This window comes from Corvus kubaryi, unplaced genomic scaffold (genome assembly GCF_017639235.1).
Source record: "Corvus kubaryi isolate FWS band 111438036 unplaced genomic scaffold, C.kubaryi_AGA036_p1.0 37382, whole genome shotgun sequence".
Classification (NCBI taxonomy): Eukaryota; Metazoa; Chordata; class Aves; order Passeriformes; family Corvidae; genus Corvus; species Corvus kubaryi.
This window is the reverse complement of record NW_024581124.1, coordinates 5,519,340-5,536,158: the sequence shown is the minus strand read 5'-3', so window position 1 is coordinate 5,536,158 and position 16,819 is coordinate 5,519,340. Positions and strand designations below refer to the sequence as shown.

Sequence of the window (16,819 nt, the reverse complement as noted above, 5' to 3'; positions counted from 1 at the left end):
ACGATAACCACGGTGTGGATTTGAGACTCGGAGGAATAAACAACCAAGGATCGTGTTCTTAAATTTTTTTTTTTTCTTCAGCATCTGGTTATTAATTATGGCTGTCATCAAACATTGCCTGGGCCTCTGCTAAAACACCAGCTGGATCATGTAGTTCAATCTAAATAAAAAGAATACAAATCAGTTATGCAGTGTAATTGAAGAAGCTTAAGGTTTTATAGATCTTGATTACTTGAGCATTATTGGAGAGTCTCCCACATATCAGGACTTCAGCTCATATTGCAGCCTTTCAATTATTGTTTTAGAAACAACTATACTCGCTTTATTTTATTAGTGTGTTGTACATCACTTCATCTCCTTGAAATAGCTCTGTGTGAGTGACTTTAACAAAACACACTCTTGGACAAAAGTGGCTTTGATTTGTAGCCTCTTGGGCCTCACCTCTAGTTTTAGTAAAGGGGGTGCTGGTGACAAAAGGCTTATGAAAACCTCAATTCAATTTTTCTCCTTTTATCTATTACTTCATATTCTGAGATCAACACATCTCTACCCTTTGAAAGCACTGTAACAGCAGTGAAAGTTGGTGCTTTGTTTTTGCTTATAGAGCCGAAGAGAATTGGATCATCACTTGGTCTTCGGGGAGTTAAATAAACAGCCAGACTTGCACATCCTGCCTTAATGTACCAGCAGTTCATCCCAGGCTGTTGGGTTGTTGAGGCTCTTCTCAGTGACCTTTGACAAACCACATAAAGTAAATATTTTTAGGTACAGAAGTGCCGCTCCTTTCACTCTTTTTGCAAAATAGAGATTGTTTTTCCCTGGTGGGTATTTGGGATTTATTATTCTGCACTGCTGTGGGTGTGCCTGGTTCTTACAGGATTAACTGGCTTGTCAAAACTGTGCTCAAAGGGCCCTTGGTTATTGAAACCGGATTTGTAAAAACAGGGGCAACAAAGATATAACAGCTGTGAGCTTCGGAAGTGGTGCGTGGTGTCATTTGTAACAGCCCTGGCCCTGGGCCAGAGGAAGGTGGGTGGCTTTACCTGCCCAGGGGCCGTGCTATTCCCTGTGTTACTGGAGCAGAGTAGTGTGTTGTGGTTATCCAGGGTGGCTCTGCTTGGCTCTAAGTGAAGGGGAGCTTCCCCACCCCATCGTGCACTGACCATCCCTTGGAAACTGATGCCTTTGTGTTTCACATCTGCAGTTTGCAGACCACAGAGGTTCAAGCTGAGACTCTTACGGACAGCTGTCACTTGGAGCCACAACTGTTCACTGCTGATTCCCATTTCCTGTCTTCATCCAAGGGCATGGAGTTGGGGACAGGCTCTCCTGTCCTCCAGGTCGTGCACCAAAGTGACACGCAAGGACCCTGGGGCTGCCAGGCTGGTGGCCCAGTGTCTCTTTGTCTCACCAAGTCTGTGGGATGGGGATAGGGCCTGGCTCTTCCTCTGCAGTGTGTGTCAGTCAAGGGAAAAGAGGAGCAGGGGATGTGAGCTCTAGGACACCATCTACCCACCTTGGGCCCAGGTGGGAAGCTGCACATGCCCCTCTGCCCTTGGGGCTGCTGGACACAGTGAGCCCTGACAGGGAGGAAAGAGCTGCTGTTCACCCTGCAGCTGCTCGGGTTGCTGCAGGGTCTGCTCAGCCTCAGCACCTGGGCTTGGTGAAATCATTTGGTCTTGACGCAAATCCCACTATTGTCTCTGCCTGTATTGTCCCCGTTTCCTTTGTGCTGCATCAGGTCTCTGAGCGGTTCTGGTGCATGAGAACTGCATTTTTTCAGATGTAGGCAATTGGGAGGCTCCAGCAGAGGCTGCATGAGCTGTTAGTCCCTAGGGGCCATTTAGGACACTGCTGGCCAAAAGACTGAGCACACACCCCGTGGGGGAAATCTCTTGGGGAGTGAAATGCTACCTGGAGAGCTGACCCGAGCACTGATGAATGCAAACACCAAAATTTCCAAGCAATTACCTCTGGGAGTGGATACTGAGTAGGGGCTGGAGCGTTGTCTCTGCCAAAGTCAACCAGAACTCCACACTTCGGTATATCTGCTACCCAGATGCCTTCTAACTGCTGTCCCTTATCCAGGTAAAAGTATTTCCCTGGGCCATGCTTCTTGCCATCTTTCCAACCTCCTTCGTACCGATTTCCATTTGCTGCAATTAAATACATGAACAGACCTTGAAATTTGCACCATTTGGTTAAGGGGTTACAAATGAAATCAATCAACAGAGCAAACCAGCAGAGATCATGTGTTTGGCTCCTCTTAGTAATTTCAAGGTGGCTGTGGCACTGTGTGTCATTTTGATTTTGCAGTGCTCCATTTGCTGTGCCACAGAGGGAGAAAATGCTGTAGAAGGAGCCCACACTTGCCCACTTGGAACCAGGACAGTGCTCACCTGCTTTGTTCTTCTCACAGTGATACTCATTCTTTGCTGACACAAGGAGCAAGTGTGCTCAGGGTAAGGGACTGGTCCCTGAGTCACTCTTCACAACAAGAAAAATTACAGGACACGAGTTTCAGATTTGTTACTGCAACAAATCACACAGGATCTCTGGCTTGAAGAGATTTGCTTGTCTGGGCAAGGAACAGAGCACTGATTGCTGTCCAGTCAAAATAATCTTGATTTCAAAGAATACTTTTAGTTAAGTTTTTCCTCAATGAATTACGGGGTGAGAATTGCTGTGAGAGTCTGAACGGTTCAGGCAGTCAGCTACAGACTGTTTTTCCAGCTGTACTGCTTGTCTTGGCATTTTTCTGCAAGTTGAGAGAGGCTTTTTTTGGGCTCTGTGCTGCTCTCCAGGAATCCACCCATCCATCACTAACAGGGAAAGTAGAGCTGCAAGGGGAAGAGAGCAGCCTCATCCATGGATGCTGGTTGAGAAGGGGCATCATACCCATGGTGATGCTGGAGCTGGGATACATCCAGACCACCCTGCTGTCACTAAGAGAGTCCTCTGCTCACCCCTTTTCCTACATACAGTGTTTCTAAGCCCAAACCCATGGGGATTTCTGACCATGTTAGTGGAAATACCTTTGAGTCTCAGCTGAACTCTGCCATTCTTCATCACAAGAAGTGGCTGAAATATCAGGGCACACCACATGGTGCTGCAGAGATAGCCAGGATGCTGTAAGGGAAGAGGGAAAAACCAAAAATGCTTCTGGAGAATGTAGCTGCTGGGCTGCTCAGGCAGGGTCTGGTTTACAGGCTGGAGCTATGGTGATGGTTATCTGCAACCTTGATTTGGTTTTGTGCTTATCTGCAGCACCAACGTGCCCTGCCCACAGGGGTGGGAGCAGCTTGGCTTTTGCACTCCAGCCACCAACAAGTGAGAAACCACCAAAATCACAGCCCTGGCTGAAAGGAGGGGGCAGCGAACGCCCTGACTGCACTGTGGTGCCCAGCTGCTCCCATCTGCTCTCCTCCCAGAGCACCCGAGGCTGTGTTGCTCACAACCATGATCCCTGTGGATGCGAAGTGCTCTGGTACAAAGCTGTTGGGGAATGGATGTAGCAGAGGCGGCAGATCAGCACGGTGCTCTCAGCCAATCTCACCCTCACCGGGCAAGCTGCCACTACAAGCAATTTAATCTTGAGCTGCAGCTCATCGTGACCTCCACTGAAGAACTCCTTTTCTTTCACATGGCAAAGCTGCTGGCACGTGGGCGCACTTCCAGCAGCTGAGCTGAATGCATTAAGTTCGTGGGTATGAAATAATTGCTCCGGCTAATTTTAACCAAAAGGAATCCAGCTAACAATCAGTCAGAGGCTACGCTGGAGGCAACTGGGCTCTGAAATGGTTCATCAGCCACAGCTCAGCCTGCAGGGGCTGTTAGTTTATAACTAACAGGGCCTTTGATGGGAGCACAGCAGATCAGTGGAAGATTCCCTCTGGAAGCGGGTGCTGATTTCATCCGGATGAGCCATTGGTCCAAAGCGAGAGAGCACAGTCATGCATGTGCTGTGCAGTGAAGGTCATGCTCATTCCTCCCAGCTGCTTTGCTTAGCTAATTACTCGCCTTGAGATCACTTCCAAGCAAAAAAATAGAATAGATGAATAATAATATGGAGATAATATTTCTTCAGATGTTCTTGGAATGCCGTGCCTGGTATTACAGAGATTTTTGGGATTCTTGGCCTTGGGAAAAAATGTGCTAAAGTCCAAGGGGAAAAAATTTAAATTTCTGTATTTATGCTGAGATTGGCCCTAACATTTCCAATCCATGATGTGCTTGGTGTTATTTATGGAAAAGGATTGTGTACTAATGAAACCCCTGTGTTCACTCAACATGAGCCACTGTCGGAAGCAGACAGAGGGGATGGAGTGAACACAAAAAGAAAACTGTTGTTGTTTTTTTTTTCCTGTGCTGGAAACTGGACTCTTCTTTGGTATGCAGAGCTAGAAAGCCTGTCTGGCAAAGTGCCTGGCTTGAAAAGAGAGATTTGCTCTTCTCTGACCCAACAGTATATTATCTCTAACCCGAACCATCCCAGTCATTTAAATGTAAATCACAGCAAAAGTAGGCTTTCGTGCGTGTGGGCTTATGGGCCCTTGCTCAGCCTGTGCTGCCCCCAGCTCCAGACCAGGAGGGGAGGGATGACACGGACCGGCTGCAGCCCTGCTGCAAGGCTGCAGTGTAGCACTCAGAAATCTGGATGGCAGAGACACCCGGAGGGCAGCTTGGAAGGGGCAGGGTGAGGATGGTCAGTACTTACGGAGCCGCAGCACGCCCTGCCCATTGGGCTGATCCACCAGCCACTGTCCCTCGTAGACGGAACCGTCCTTGTACTGCATCTTTCCCCAGCCACTCCGCAAACCGTTGCTCCACTCGCCCTCGTAGCACTCCCCGTTGGGGTAAAAGAACACCCCCTGGCCCTGGGCAGCAGCACAGAGATGGCTGGTTAGGAGCTGCTCTATTGAAAGGGGTCAGTGTTCTACTTTGGGACATCACTTTGATAGAAGACTCCTTTGTTTATTACTCTTACACATGGCTGCTGGCAGCCCAGCTCTGTGGCTGTTCTCGTGCTGAAGGAAATGAGATGTGGTAGTATAGGATTTTTTTTTTGGCAAACAGTTTTATTCCCTTGACAAAACCCTGGGTTTATATCTCAGTGTGTTATTATTGGCATGATTGCTGCTAATATTTAGCTAAAAGCGGGTTTTAGAAGTATATAAACCTGCCTGGGGATAGGCAGCATTAAAGGATGTATCTCTCAACATGGGGATTTCATGTCTTTCAACCCTGATGACGTTTCCAGCTCAGTGTGTCCCAGGCTGGGCAACTCCAGCCCTTGTTTGTCTTAGGTGTATGTTTGCCATCAAGTGAAGTCCAGAAGTACCCCCTATGCCAGAGAGTGATACCAATAAGAAATATTTCCATATTACTAACACATTTTCCCATTGGAATAAAGTGTTCTTTTTTCTCTGAACAAATAATAAAACCAGTTCTGGAAACAACTGATTTTTCTGAGTGTTGATTTTATTAAACTGCATGGATGTAAGGGAGAAACTTTTTTAGAAGAAAACCTAACCATAGTGATATTTGGATGTCATTATACATCTTTCACCAAAGCTCAATTATCCAAAATATGACCTTAAAGAACAGGAAGGGAAGCTCCCTCCAAGAGACAGGAGCCATGGAGCCACACACCCATTAGAAGCGTTGGTGGAGATGAGTTTAATTTAAAAGCAGACACGAAGACAAACACAAGGTTTCCACTGGCAGATCCAAAAACGTTCCTACAGGGATTTTGCACATTACATTGCAGTCACTTCTACCAGATTACTTTCTCATTATGTTCCTTTTAGAAAAAAAACAGTGATTTATGTGACAGGCTTAATTTCCAAAATAACTCAAGTTAGTTGCCTATTATGCTGTAAAACTCCCAGAAGAAAGTACATTTTCTGGCAGTGCCTATAATACAGGTTCCTCTGACTTGTTCAAGGATAAGAGGAATGAAAGGGATGGGTGAGGAGGATTAAGAGATGGGATGGGAAACCTCCCATCCTGCCTAGCCAAGCTGCAAGTGAGTCTGAGCAGTAACCACTGCTCTGCAGCAGCTGGTGGCGAACTTGGGGCTATAGCCTGGTAACCAGCAGATGGGTGGGGATGACTCCCTCTCCAGGAAGGAGATGGCACTCCCATAAAAATCTTGGATTTTTAGTCTTGACCATTCAATTCAGCCTCAGTACTGGGAAAAATAGTATTTTAAGTAATCTTTTTGCACATGTGCACCCAGCTCTTCCCTGTGTTTTGGGTCCCGCTGCCTCACTGTTGGCACATGCAGAAAATCTCACTTACACCTCTTCGGTCATTTTCCCACCAGCCTGTGTACACTCTCTTGTATTCCTTGGTTACTGGGTCAGGAATGCTGTATGAGCCATAACCATCCCGCTTCCCAAACTTCCAGTCACCGCTGTAAATAGCTCCTGTGTTTTTCCATAGCTGGGTGCCTTTACCTGGTTAACAAACGAGAGGAGTGACAGGGAGACCATCATGGTTAGGAGAAGAGTGTACAGGGCTGCCCTTCCTGTAACTGTAGCACTCCCTGCACCAAGACAGGCTTATGTCTGGGATTCAGTTTAGCTTCCCAAGTTGGAACTATTGTTAATCTTGATCAGGGGCTTCCTGTGTGGCCTCTGCTGAATGCACTGAAATCTTTCCAAACCTCAGTTTACTGCTTGTAAACAAGCCTGTCCTGCTCCGGCTGCTCCAGGCTTGGACAGGGTCTCCTTCCCCTGCTCTGTCTCCTGCAGCCCCTGCCACATCTTGGGAATAAATTAAGATTCCTGGAGCCAAGTCAGGAGCTGAGAGAGCTCCAGGGACTGTGCAGCCAGGGCACATCCCAGTGCATGGAGCTGACTGCAGCTTGCTATATTTGGAAAGGATTTTTAAACATCTGTAATAGAGATATTTTGGGTAATTGCCCCTGAGTGCATGCAAAAGCTCTTCAAGTTACATATTAGAAATGTTTCTGCGTTTTTGCATTACATTTATCAAATATATATAAATGTGTGTGTGTGTAATATAGTCATACATGAATGAATGCTCTTCCAGGAGCATATAGAACCACTGACTGCTCCCTGCCCCTAGGAACCTTTGTAAGGACATCTAAGGTGCTACTTTTTCTCAAAATTATCTTACCATGTTTCAAGTTGTCCAACCATTCTCCAGTATACTGATCCCCATTTACAGCATAGATTGTGTGTCTTAATCCACATTTCTGGGCTTTCCTGTCCCATTCATAAAAGAGAGGGTCTCTAATCCTGGGGTACTTTATAACGGGCATATTGTTGGTATCTGGAGAAGAAAACAAATTATTATCAGCAATAAATTAGAAATTACTCAGGCAGGTACAGGCAGAACAGTATTTGTGAGACATGCTTTAAGATGCACCCGAGTCAGTAACTGATGCCTGGCTTTGGAGGGGTGAAACAAGAGATACAACAAACAGGAGGCAACTAAAGATACTGAAGTACAAACCAGCACTATGTGAAAATGGGCTCATAGCATAGCCTGGCCTGTTAGGAAATGTTAAATAAATCTCAGCAGGTCAGGTTTGTGGTGGGCGTTGATCTCTGCACCTGCTCGAGATCTTGGGGAGTGCAGGGAAAGGCATCTATTCCATACAACTGATGGAACGGGTCAGGGAGTTGTCCAGTGTCCCTGAGGCCCACCCAGAGCTGGGACACTTCATACCCTCAGCAGTAATGCAGCTCAGGCTCCTTTACTGCTAAAAATATCAGTCCTCCAGGTGCCTTATTAAAAGGGGTTGAAACCACAATGTTTCCATCTCCCAGGAAGCTGTGGACTTGCCCACGGCAGGCCAAGTGCTCACCAGCCCATCAAGCTGCCAAGGAGTGACTTCTGAGGTGACGTGGCTTTAAAGCAGGAACAGCAGGCAGGGGATGACAGGCACAGCTGGGGGTGTTTCAGGTGTTGGAGGCCTGGAGGGAAAGGGTCAGTGCGGGGGAAGAGGAGGGAAAAGGAGATGTTTTGCCTCATAAATACAGAGAACAATGGCGGAGTGCAGCATGGAGGTGATTTCTGAGCACTGCCAATGGAACCACTGTTCAGCACAGTGGGAATTGGGCACAGACTCGGAGGTGAGAGCGGTCTCCTATAAACCATAAACAAAAGCCAAAAGGTGGCTGTAGAAACAAAAGCAAGTTTCTATGAATGCCGTTAACATCCAGAGCTCGGCTGGAGCCCGGCGGGGTGGGATGCTCTCCGATTTTGTCTCCTGGGCTCCCCCTTCTGTCCTGATCCTCTGGACTGAGCCGTATCGAGTGATTTTGCTGCGTCTTTCCCTTCTCGGCAGAGCGAAGCTCTGGTTCCTGCTGTGCTGCGGGTGCCGGGAAGCCCGGCAGGGGAGAAAACATGGACCGTGGGAGGAGAGGGGAAAAGAAAGGTGCTTTAGGTCCTTTCTAGGAAATAAAAGCTAGAAATACTAACTAAGAAAATACTGTTAAGGGTTCATCCTCAGTTCTCCATTTTCCAACTGTGGGCAATGGTCATTCAACAGCTATTTGGGAGGACAACATTGCTAAATAAAAGCAGTTATGTGTCCAGAATGAGTCTTGAACACCGAGGACAGGATGCATCCCTCGGTATGATGGAGTCACAGCCCCTCATAGAGGATGTTTTTCCAGCAATGCAAATACAGGATACACTAAAACTGCTGAGTTCCTCCCTCACTTTTGGGTGCTGCAGCTCCTGGAGAATGGGGGGCCTTGCCAATATTTGCCGAGGGCTGGGGTTTTTCAGGACACCGTGCCACACATTGCTGGCTTGTGTCTGCCCTGCCTTTGCTGGGGAAGCTGAAGAGCCGAGCTACAGCAACCTGTACCCACCCTGACACTGGCCGTGACCTCTGAGCAGCTCATGCCTGTGACAAGAAGTCTCTTCACTACCCCTGCCAGATGGGAGCATCGCTTTCCCACCATCACATCCCACCACTTCTTTAACTCAAAGCTTAGGATTTACAAACCCCAGGGAGGATTCCCAGCTGCGGGGGCAGCCCCATCTGCTCACCGTGTCCTGCGAGGCACAGCCCGCGCAGAGTACCCGGGGTAAGGCGGGCCAGCGGGAGCCGCCTTTACTTGCTGAATTCCCTTCTAAATTTACGTCAGCGATGACAGGTTTGCGTAAGTGATAACGCAGTCGGTATTCGCCTCCCTGGATGTTTTTAGCCGCCTACTACCAGGGCGCGGGGAGGCTGGCAGCGAGAGGCAGGCGGTGCAGAGTCGTTCCGGCTGCAGCTCTCGGTGCCGAGGGCGAGAGGCTGCAGCTCCCGTGCGTCTCTGCCGCGGCGCTGGGGGATGAGGCTCGTACAGACCTCCGCGTCCTCCTCCAGACGCTGCTCTGCGACTTTTGTCAGGTCTCTGGTAAAATGCTTAGTTTGCACGGCCCTACAGGAAGCCCATTTTTTCCTCTGGCTCTTTGCGGAACTTCAGAGCAATGCAATGTAGCTACTTTTTTTCATCTTACATCTTAACTGAATGAAGAGCAAGGAGGGAAACACACCTGGGTGCAGAGAAGCGGCTGCTGATTGTCCCTGGAAGCATCGCGCCTGGCACCACACCCCTGTGCACCCTGCCTGACTGTCCCCCGGCCCCGAGGTGCCCCAGCTGAGCTCAACCCTTGCAGTGACGCAGCACCACGGCACTGCTCCGCACCGGGATCCCTTTGCCAGCATCCACCGGCGCAGCAGAGTCACCCCCATCCCCTCCTCGCCCCCAGGGTACTGTCTGCGAGGGGAATGCTCAGGGCGCCTGTTGCTGCTCCTCCCCGGCGTGAGCCGGGAAGGAGGGCAGCGGTGCGAGCGGCCGACAGGGAAAGACCACGAGCTCGGTTTGCAAAGCACCCTGGAGTGTGGCCGCCGCTCTCCTGCCTCCCCTGATGCCGAGGATCAAACCGCGGACACCGACCTGTCATGGTGGCGGCTGGGGGCTGCCCGCGGCGGCGGCGGGGTCGCCATAGCGACGTGCCAAACTCCAGCGCTAAGGGCCACGGGAGCGGCCCGGGGCGGAGAGGGATGTGCTGGGACACGGCATCACACTCTGGTCCCCACGCTGAGCACGGGGGATGGAGCCGGAGCCACCGGGCACACACAGCGCTGTGCAGCTACGTGCCCTGAGCTCGGGATTTTCCAGCAGAATATAAAGTGCTAATAAGCAACGAGTGTTTCCCCTCTGGTTGGTTTTTCATACACCCAGCAGCAGAACGCTGGAAATGAAAGCACTGATTACAGCACCTATGAGTAACAAATAAATCAGCCTTGCAAATGTCAGGAGAAACAGGAGAAAGCCGCTGAAAATGCACATCAGTGATCTTAAAGGAGAAATCTGAATAAACCTGACACTAATTCCCTCATCCATTACATTTCTTCCACAGCCGTGGTGAGCAGGGATTGCCACTCTGGCCTTGTGGGTGTCTGTAATCATCTTCCCTAATGGGTAATTGACTGTGCACATTTCTAGTATCAAACCAAAGCTCTTGTATGACTCCCATGAGCCAAATGCATTTGATTCTAATCCTTTCACCGTAATTTTTGTGCACAGCTCTGCAAGCTGTATGGTAAAAATGCTGAGGTAGGTGGGAAATCTTGCGATGGAAACAAGCAGCTGCTTCTGTAAATATGAGATACAGCTCAGTCTTCCCTGGCAGGTGCTCCTTTGCCATCTTCGATATCTGTGGCATTGAATGTGGCTTCAATGTTGTGTCCATGCTCAGATAGGACAGAGAATGGATTTATTCCAAGTGTGAGTGTGACTAAAGGCAAATATTCCATTTCCCATTACACGTGTGAGGGCCATGGAGCCAAAGGAGACAATGCCACTGCCTGAGAAATCCGGTGAAGGAAAATGAAGTGGAGGGAAGAAAGAGGTGCTCCACAGACAACATGTGTGGAAATGGTGGAGGGAAATCTGTACCAAGGGAAAATACACACATGGAATTTCTTGTGTTAGTTTAGATGAACTACGAAGATGGCGGCTGCTAGCAAGCATTTCCAGGGATGTAGGAGAGGTAGAACTTAAAGACTTCTTTAAGCAGGAAAAAAAACGGAGAGAAAACCATGGAAGCTGACCAAGTTAAGAAACACTTACACTAGAGAAAATGTCTCCTGTTATTAAAAACGAGATGAAGATATTCAGGAAGGATTTATTCACAGTCAGTCACATTAATGTGCTCTGGTTTGGGGCAGAGCCTGAGAATTACTGAAGACAATCATTCCTGTGTTTTACCATGGCCAGTTGTAAGGGCTGGAGTGAGGACAGAGCTTTGGGGAAGAAATAAAGAAACCCATGAGGGAGAAGAAAAAATGCCTATTGCAACCCAAAATCTACAGCCTGAAATTACAACCAGAAATAGCCATCTCTGGAAAAGTATTAACTATTTTTTAACTTCGGCCCCTATATTGCACTGCACTTAACTGAGAGATTGGCAATTAAAATAATTAGCTAATTCAGACCACTTCACTTGTTTATTTTTAAAGAGCACAGGCTGCCTGAAGTTTTTGAACTGCTAGTCCAAACTATGCCATACCTAACCACAGCTTTTGCTGACCAGTAGTTACAGACATATTTGAAAATCAATATACATTTGAAAACAATAAAAACTTTAAAAGACTTAAAATATTTTAGCAACAAATTAAAATTCACAAATTGAGATCAAAAACTCCCTCTGCAAAAACCTCTGTATCTGGATATGATGGAGAGTGCTGCCTCCAGTTCTGAGTCACTTATTTTAAATTCTTCTGCTCCTGGTCTCTGTGTGGTTTTTATTTTACTTACATGGTCCCAGAATGGGTTATCAGCACCCTCACAGACCCTCCTGCCCCCTCCATGGGGGCTTCACAGAGACATTTATCTAGGAAGGGGCAGTGTGTGGTTCCCATCTACAGTTTTCTTAGTCCAGGTATAAACACTTGAATCATACTTAATTATTTTGTCACTTGATAATATCATTCTGTACCTTTTTGTATTACAAGGGTACAGAGTGGGAAAATGTAAGCATGTTCTTCTTACAAAAAAAGACAAAATTATACCAGCTTGAAGAGAAGGTGGTGATATTTGAAGTTTAATCAAAAAGTTCTTTTGACTCACTCAACTGAAATTTTACTTAGAAAATGTTATTCCATTTTGAGAGAAGGAACCCCCTTAGTAAGTAGGAAGTGGGGATAATTTTTGCAAAGGGTGTCAGATATATCTAGAATATATAATTCAGTCAAAGAGTGAGATATAAACCCAAAGTGACCCTGAAATGTCCTAACCAAACTCTCTTCCTCTCCCAAGAGCAGTTGTTTCCAGGCACAACATTGAGGCCACTATGAAAAGTAGGGTCAAAAAGTCAAGTTATGATGTGCTAGCAGGAGAATTTGGGTTTTCCTTGACACAATTCCCCTCGTTCCAGCCTTGCCAGCCAAGATTTGGCCCCAAATACCTTTCCTGGCGGTTTGGTTTCTTTTTCTTGTTTCACTGTGACAGGCATTGGCCATTGACATCAAGGAACAGCAAAGCCTCCTTCACCAGGCAGTGACAGGGCTTCAGTTCTGCTGCTGTTTGTACTGTTGCTGCTTTAGTTGTCTGGAAGTTGATTAAACCTTACATTTATTAAGACTGAAAGGAAGCTTTTAAATCTGTCCATGTAAATTATGCTGTAACTCAGCCCCTTATTCTGCCAACACAGTTCATTGAACTCCACTTACTTCCAGGCTGGACACACTGAAGAACAAATCAAGCACTGGGAGTTTGTGCGTGGAAACATGCCCAGAAAAACACCTTTCTGCAGCAAGGTCCTGTGACATATGATGCACTTTCATTTTTTTCACTTTTAAGAGCAGGATTTTTTAAAAAAATTAAATATAGCCCAAGGCCCTCAGTATTCTACATCTGAAACCAATCATTTTCTCACTGAAAGGAGACAGCTGCTCCAAGCTGAGTTTGCTCTCACTAAGCTTGGGGAATCACCCATGTTAAGTGTCCAAACCAACTGAAAACTGTCAGAATCAATAAATTAAATTTATTCTGGGAAGTTCGTAGAATAAATAGAGAAAAAGCATTTAGGGAAACATATGTTGGAATTCTTTAAAGGTGAAGAGTGTGACAACAACATACTGTGGAAGTGGGATGCTCAGACGCGTGTTTTATTGCTGCTATATTCAAAAGAAAAGCCAGGGAAGAGGTGGGAGGGTCTTGGACTCCAACCAAGCCTGTGTCAGTGAGCTGAAGGAGCTTCCCCACCACTCTGCTCCAAAGAATTGTCATCAGCAGGATTTAGGAGGGATTGAAGTGAAAGGTTTGAGGTGTAAACTTCACCTGGTTGACTCTGGCTTAAGAGGCAGCCTTGTGGGAAAGCATTTAAAATTCTTCCCTCCTTTTTGCTGGGAGCAGCTCTCTCAAGATAAAAACCATGTTTGTTTTACATCAAAACAACCTAAAGCTAAACCCCTTCGTTATCTGGAATGTTCAGGCACTTAGATAGTGATGCAAACTGAAAGGCTGAAGTCCTGGAAGCTGACACCAGATACCCTCTCCCCATGAGTTCCTGCTGCTGCAGATTTACAGCTCATAGTCTCTGCTTAACTACCTGCAACAAGGTAGAGGTTTAAAGGTAAAGTTATGAAGCTAATTACTGAAGTCACCCAAAGCTGAGAATTATTTACTGCAACCGTGGAGTGCTTTGCAAGACTCTTAATATTGTTGGAAGCAGATAAATTTGGCCATACTTGAGCTAACGCCTCACTTGAAGTCCTTAATTTATTCCTTAACTAAGGGATAAATCCAGATGAATACAAGATGAATCAGCAGCATCAATCTCCAGCTGAAACACGTGCCAAGTATTTTATTTACCACATCTTCTTGTCACCTGATGTTAGAATAGGGACTCATCTACATTTATATTTTGTCCTTTCCCGTTTGCTATGCTGGAAAGAATCTGTATTTCTAGAACAGGGGAAAAGCATCAAAGGAAAAAGCCTCAATTATCTTAAGAGGAAAGAATGAATGGAATTTGCATTCAGGAATAGTCTGGAGGTTGAAGGAAAGGAGCTAACATATGCCTGTACATACATATATATAACTATGTGTACGCAAACAAAATCTAACACCCAGAGAACAAACAGTCACAATTTTGCTGTGATCCTTAACTTGATTTATTAACTCAATTTCTTAGATATGTTTTCTGGCAGTGAAAGGTTGGTGAATTGGGGATTAATTAAGGTAAAGACAAACCAGAGATTTCGTGTTTGTAGATTTGCTGTGCAGTGGCCTTAGATGATCTCTGGCAGCAGAAAACAGCCATTAAAAAGCTGCAAGATACCTAGAAAAAGGATCACAAAATACTGAAATTCAGAGGAAAGGCACCATTTCTCATGTGTTGCCACAAGTGAAAGACAGGCGAGGTGTGGGAACCCCAAACATCAGCTGCACAGAGCTCTGCTCCCCATCCAGGGCTGAGGGGATCACTGTTGTCTCAGCTTGCTTTGGTTTTATTCACAAAGGTGTGATTGAAATACTGAGATTATACAAACAGCTACAGCCTCCCAGGAGGTGGAGAGAGTTTACAGGTAATTCTGAAGTATTTCATAATGGTGCAATGTCAAACAATGCAGGACCAGCTGTAAGGCCAGCAGTGCTACACTCACATTGTTTGTGCTTAATTAAATGTTTCTGTAGTTTCTGTTTGAAAGAAAATGCAGATCTCTTGGATGAATATTAATTAGCATGGCTTAGTTAAAAAGTTGAAAGAAATCTTTTGAGGTAAACATTATGCACAGCCACAACATGCATCAGAATTGTTGCCTGTCAAGAGGTGTAGGGGAGAGGTAGGAGAGTTTGGGATAAATGTCTGGTGATTCCTTGGTGTTCTGGGAGAGCTCTGGGGCCGGCAAAGCAGGGCTCTGAGTGGGAAATGCGCAATATTTCCTGCCTTTGTATGACAAACACCAACCACGGCCCTAATGAAATGTCCTCAGCCTGCAGAATTACAGCCCAGGGCAAATATTCATGACTGATAAGAGTTTCCTTCTGCTCTTTTGAGTCTTACAGATCAGCAGGGAAAGGAATACTTTTAAGGGTTATTGACAATTTATGATGTCTTCTAGAAATACCTTTTCCTGAATGTTAGGACTGACACAGGCAATCCTACAAATATGGAAGTGTTTTTACTTTCTGGATTCTCCCAGGTCTGCAGGGTCAGCACCTCAGCCTCCCCTCAACAGCAAGGGGTAAGATGCAGCAACATCTTAGGGGTGGCTCTGTGATAAACTGATCTGATAGAGAACAGCAAAGGTGGAGAGAATGTTTTCATGTGGGAAGGAAAAGTAACTTTGCTAGCAGAGAGTATTCCAACCTTGTGGAGAACTGGAAAGTTTCGGCACGTATCCAGCACAGAATTAACGCTCCGATCTGGGATCCTTTTTCTTCCAAAGTCTGTAATCCAAAATCCAGGCCTCCTGTAACATAAAGTCCTGTTACATAGGATTGTGGACAAATGCTAGAATCCAGGAAAAATTTAATACAGACATAACAAATTCCTGTGACATTTCCATTATGTTGATTAGTTTATTATTCTACTTCAGGATTATCAAGACCTGCCGTAACACATATGTTTGATCTCTGGACAATCATGGCCTCACTGGAGAAGCAGCAGGGACAATGCAACATCCCTGGGGTTGGTGATTCTTAAACCAGCAGAAATCCCAAACCACTGCAAGCTCTGAGCAGGTTTCTCTGGAAACTGAATGCAGAAGGTCATTGACTGCATTTCAGGTGTCCACCCACAAATGTAGGAAAAAAACATGCAAAAAGGGCAAACAGTGTGAATATAGACCTAGAGGAGGGACAGCAAGAACACTGAGGAGCGTCTCTACACATTTTTGGTTGTTTATGTCAATTCAAGGAAATGGGATCCTACATACGCTCCTCATGAAAAGGCAGCACTGTATTTGTGGCTTCACTTCGGCTTCACTCCTTCCCTCCCCTCCCCCTTGTACCTTTTTTTTCAATTGCTTCCTTCCCCTTCCTTTTGTCTTCCTCTTTGCCTATTTCTACCCGTTCACAAGAAACCCACAGGACATGGTGCCAACATTTACAGCTCTTCACACCCTGCCTGAGAGCACTGGGCCCTGCTCACAACTGGCCAGTCCAGCTGCTGAGTGGGTAATTATCGTAAAAATAAAGAGATCAGGAATCCTCTTTGTCACCTTCTCTGATATTAAGGACCTGTGTTCAAGCTCCAGGCAGCTGCAGGGCTGGGCTGCCTCAGCCCAGGTGCGTGGTCATTCAGCCACCGGGTCCCTTTGAAGGGGCTGGCCCTGTGCAGTGGAGGTTTTATCTCCACTCTCAGCCCCATGTGTGATGAACCACCCTTACAGGGCAGGAAGGAGCTTCCAGGTCACACCACGGAGCACTTCAGGTGCTGGCACAACACGAGGGGGCTGAGGAGAGGTGCAGGGCCTCCAGGAGGTGACCGGGGCAGGGCGCGTGACAGCAGCTGAGGGGAGCCCCCATCTGAGGGGAGCCCTGGCCTGAGGAGAGCGCAGGCCTGAGGGAGACCATCACAGGAGGGCATCCCGGGCCTGAGAGGGACCCTCACTTGAGGGGAGCCCACACCTGAGGGGATCCCGCAGCTGAAGGGAGCCTTGAGCTGAGAGGAATCTCCGACCTGAGGGAACGCGCGGCCCGAGGGGAGCACAGACCGGAGCGCTCCCTCACCTGACGAGTCCCTCCCCTGAGGGGGCGCCCGGCAGCGGCGGGAGCCCCCCACCGCGGGGCCCCCCCCAAGTGAGGGTCCCTCTCAGGCCCGGGATGCC

At 47.1% G+C, this 16,819-nt stretch overlaps 2 protein-coding genes across 6 annotated transcripts in view; one reads left to right on the top strand and one right to left on the bottom strand.

The window, feature by feature from the left end:
* Nucleotides 1-76: 76 nt before the first annotated feature.
* On the bottom strand, nt 77-16,775 carry MORN3 (MORN repeat containing 3). Of its 5 annotated transcripts, none has more exons than XM_042035166.1 (7): nt 16,722-16,775; nt 15,358-15,460; nt 7,147-7,302; nt 6,304-6,461; nt 4,718-4,877; nt 1,972-2,156; nt 77-160 (listed from the first exon to the last, which is right to left on the bottom strand). In XM_042035166.1, exons 3-7 carry the CDS (start codon nt 7,289-7,291, stop codon nt 92-94), a joined length of 717 nt encoding a protein of 238 aa, XP_041891100.1. In that variant the 5' UTR covers nt 7,292-7,302; nt 15,358-15,460; nt 16,722-16,775; the 3' UTR covers nt 77-91. The 5 variants fall into 5 exon arrangements, with proteins under 5 accessions (XP_041891100.1, XP_041891101.1, XP_041891104.1 ...); XM_042035167.1 differs by lacking the exon at nt 16,722-16,775 and adding an exon at nt 16,620-16,711; XM_042035170.1 differs by lacking the exons at nt 15,358-15,460; nt 16,722-16,775 and adding an exon at nt 9,933-10,019.
* The window catches only part of TMEM120B (transmembrane protein 120B), a 10,476-nt gene continuing 10,021 nt past the window's right edge, over nt 16,365-16,819 (top strand). The window contains exon 1 of the mRNA XM_042034690.1: nt 16,365-16,400. Within this exon, the coding sequence (XP_041890624.1) occupies nt 16,365-16,400 (36 nt within the window). The remainder of the gene's footprint in view (nt 16,401-16,819) is intronic.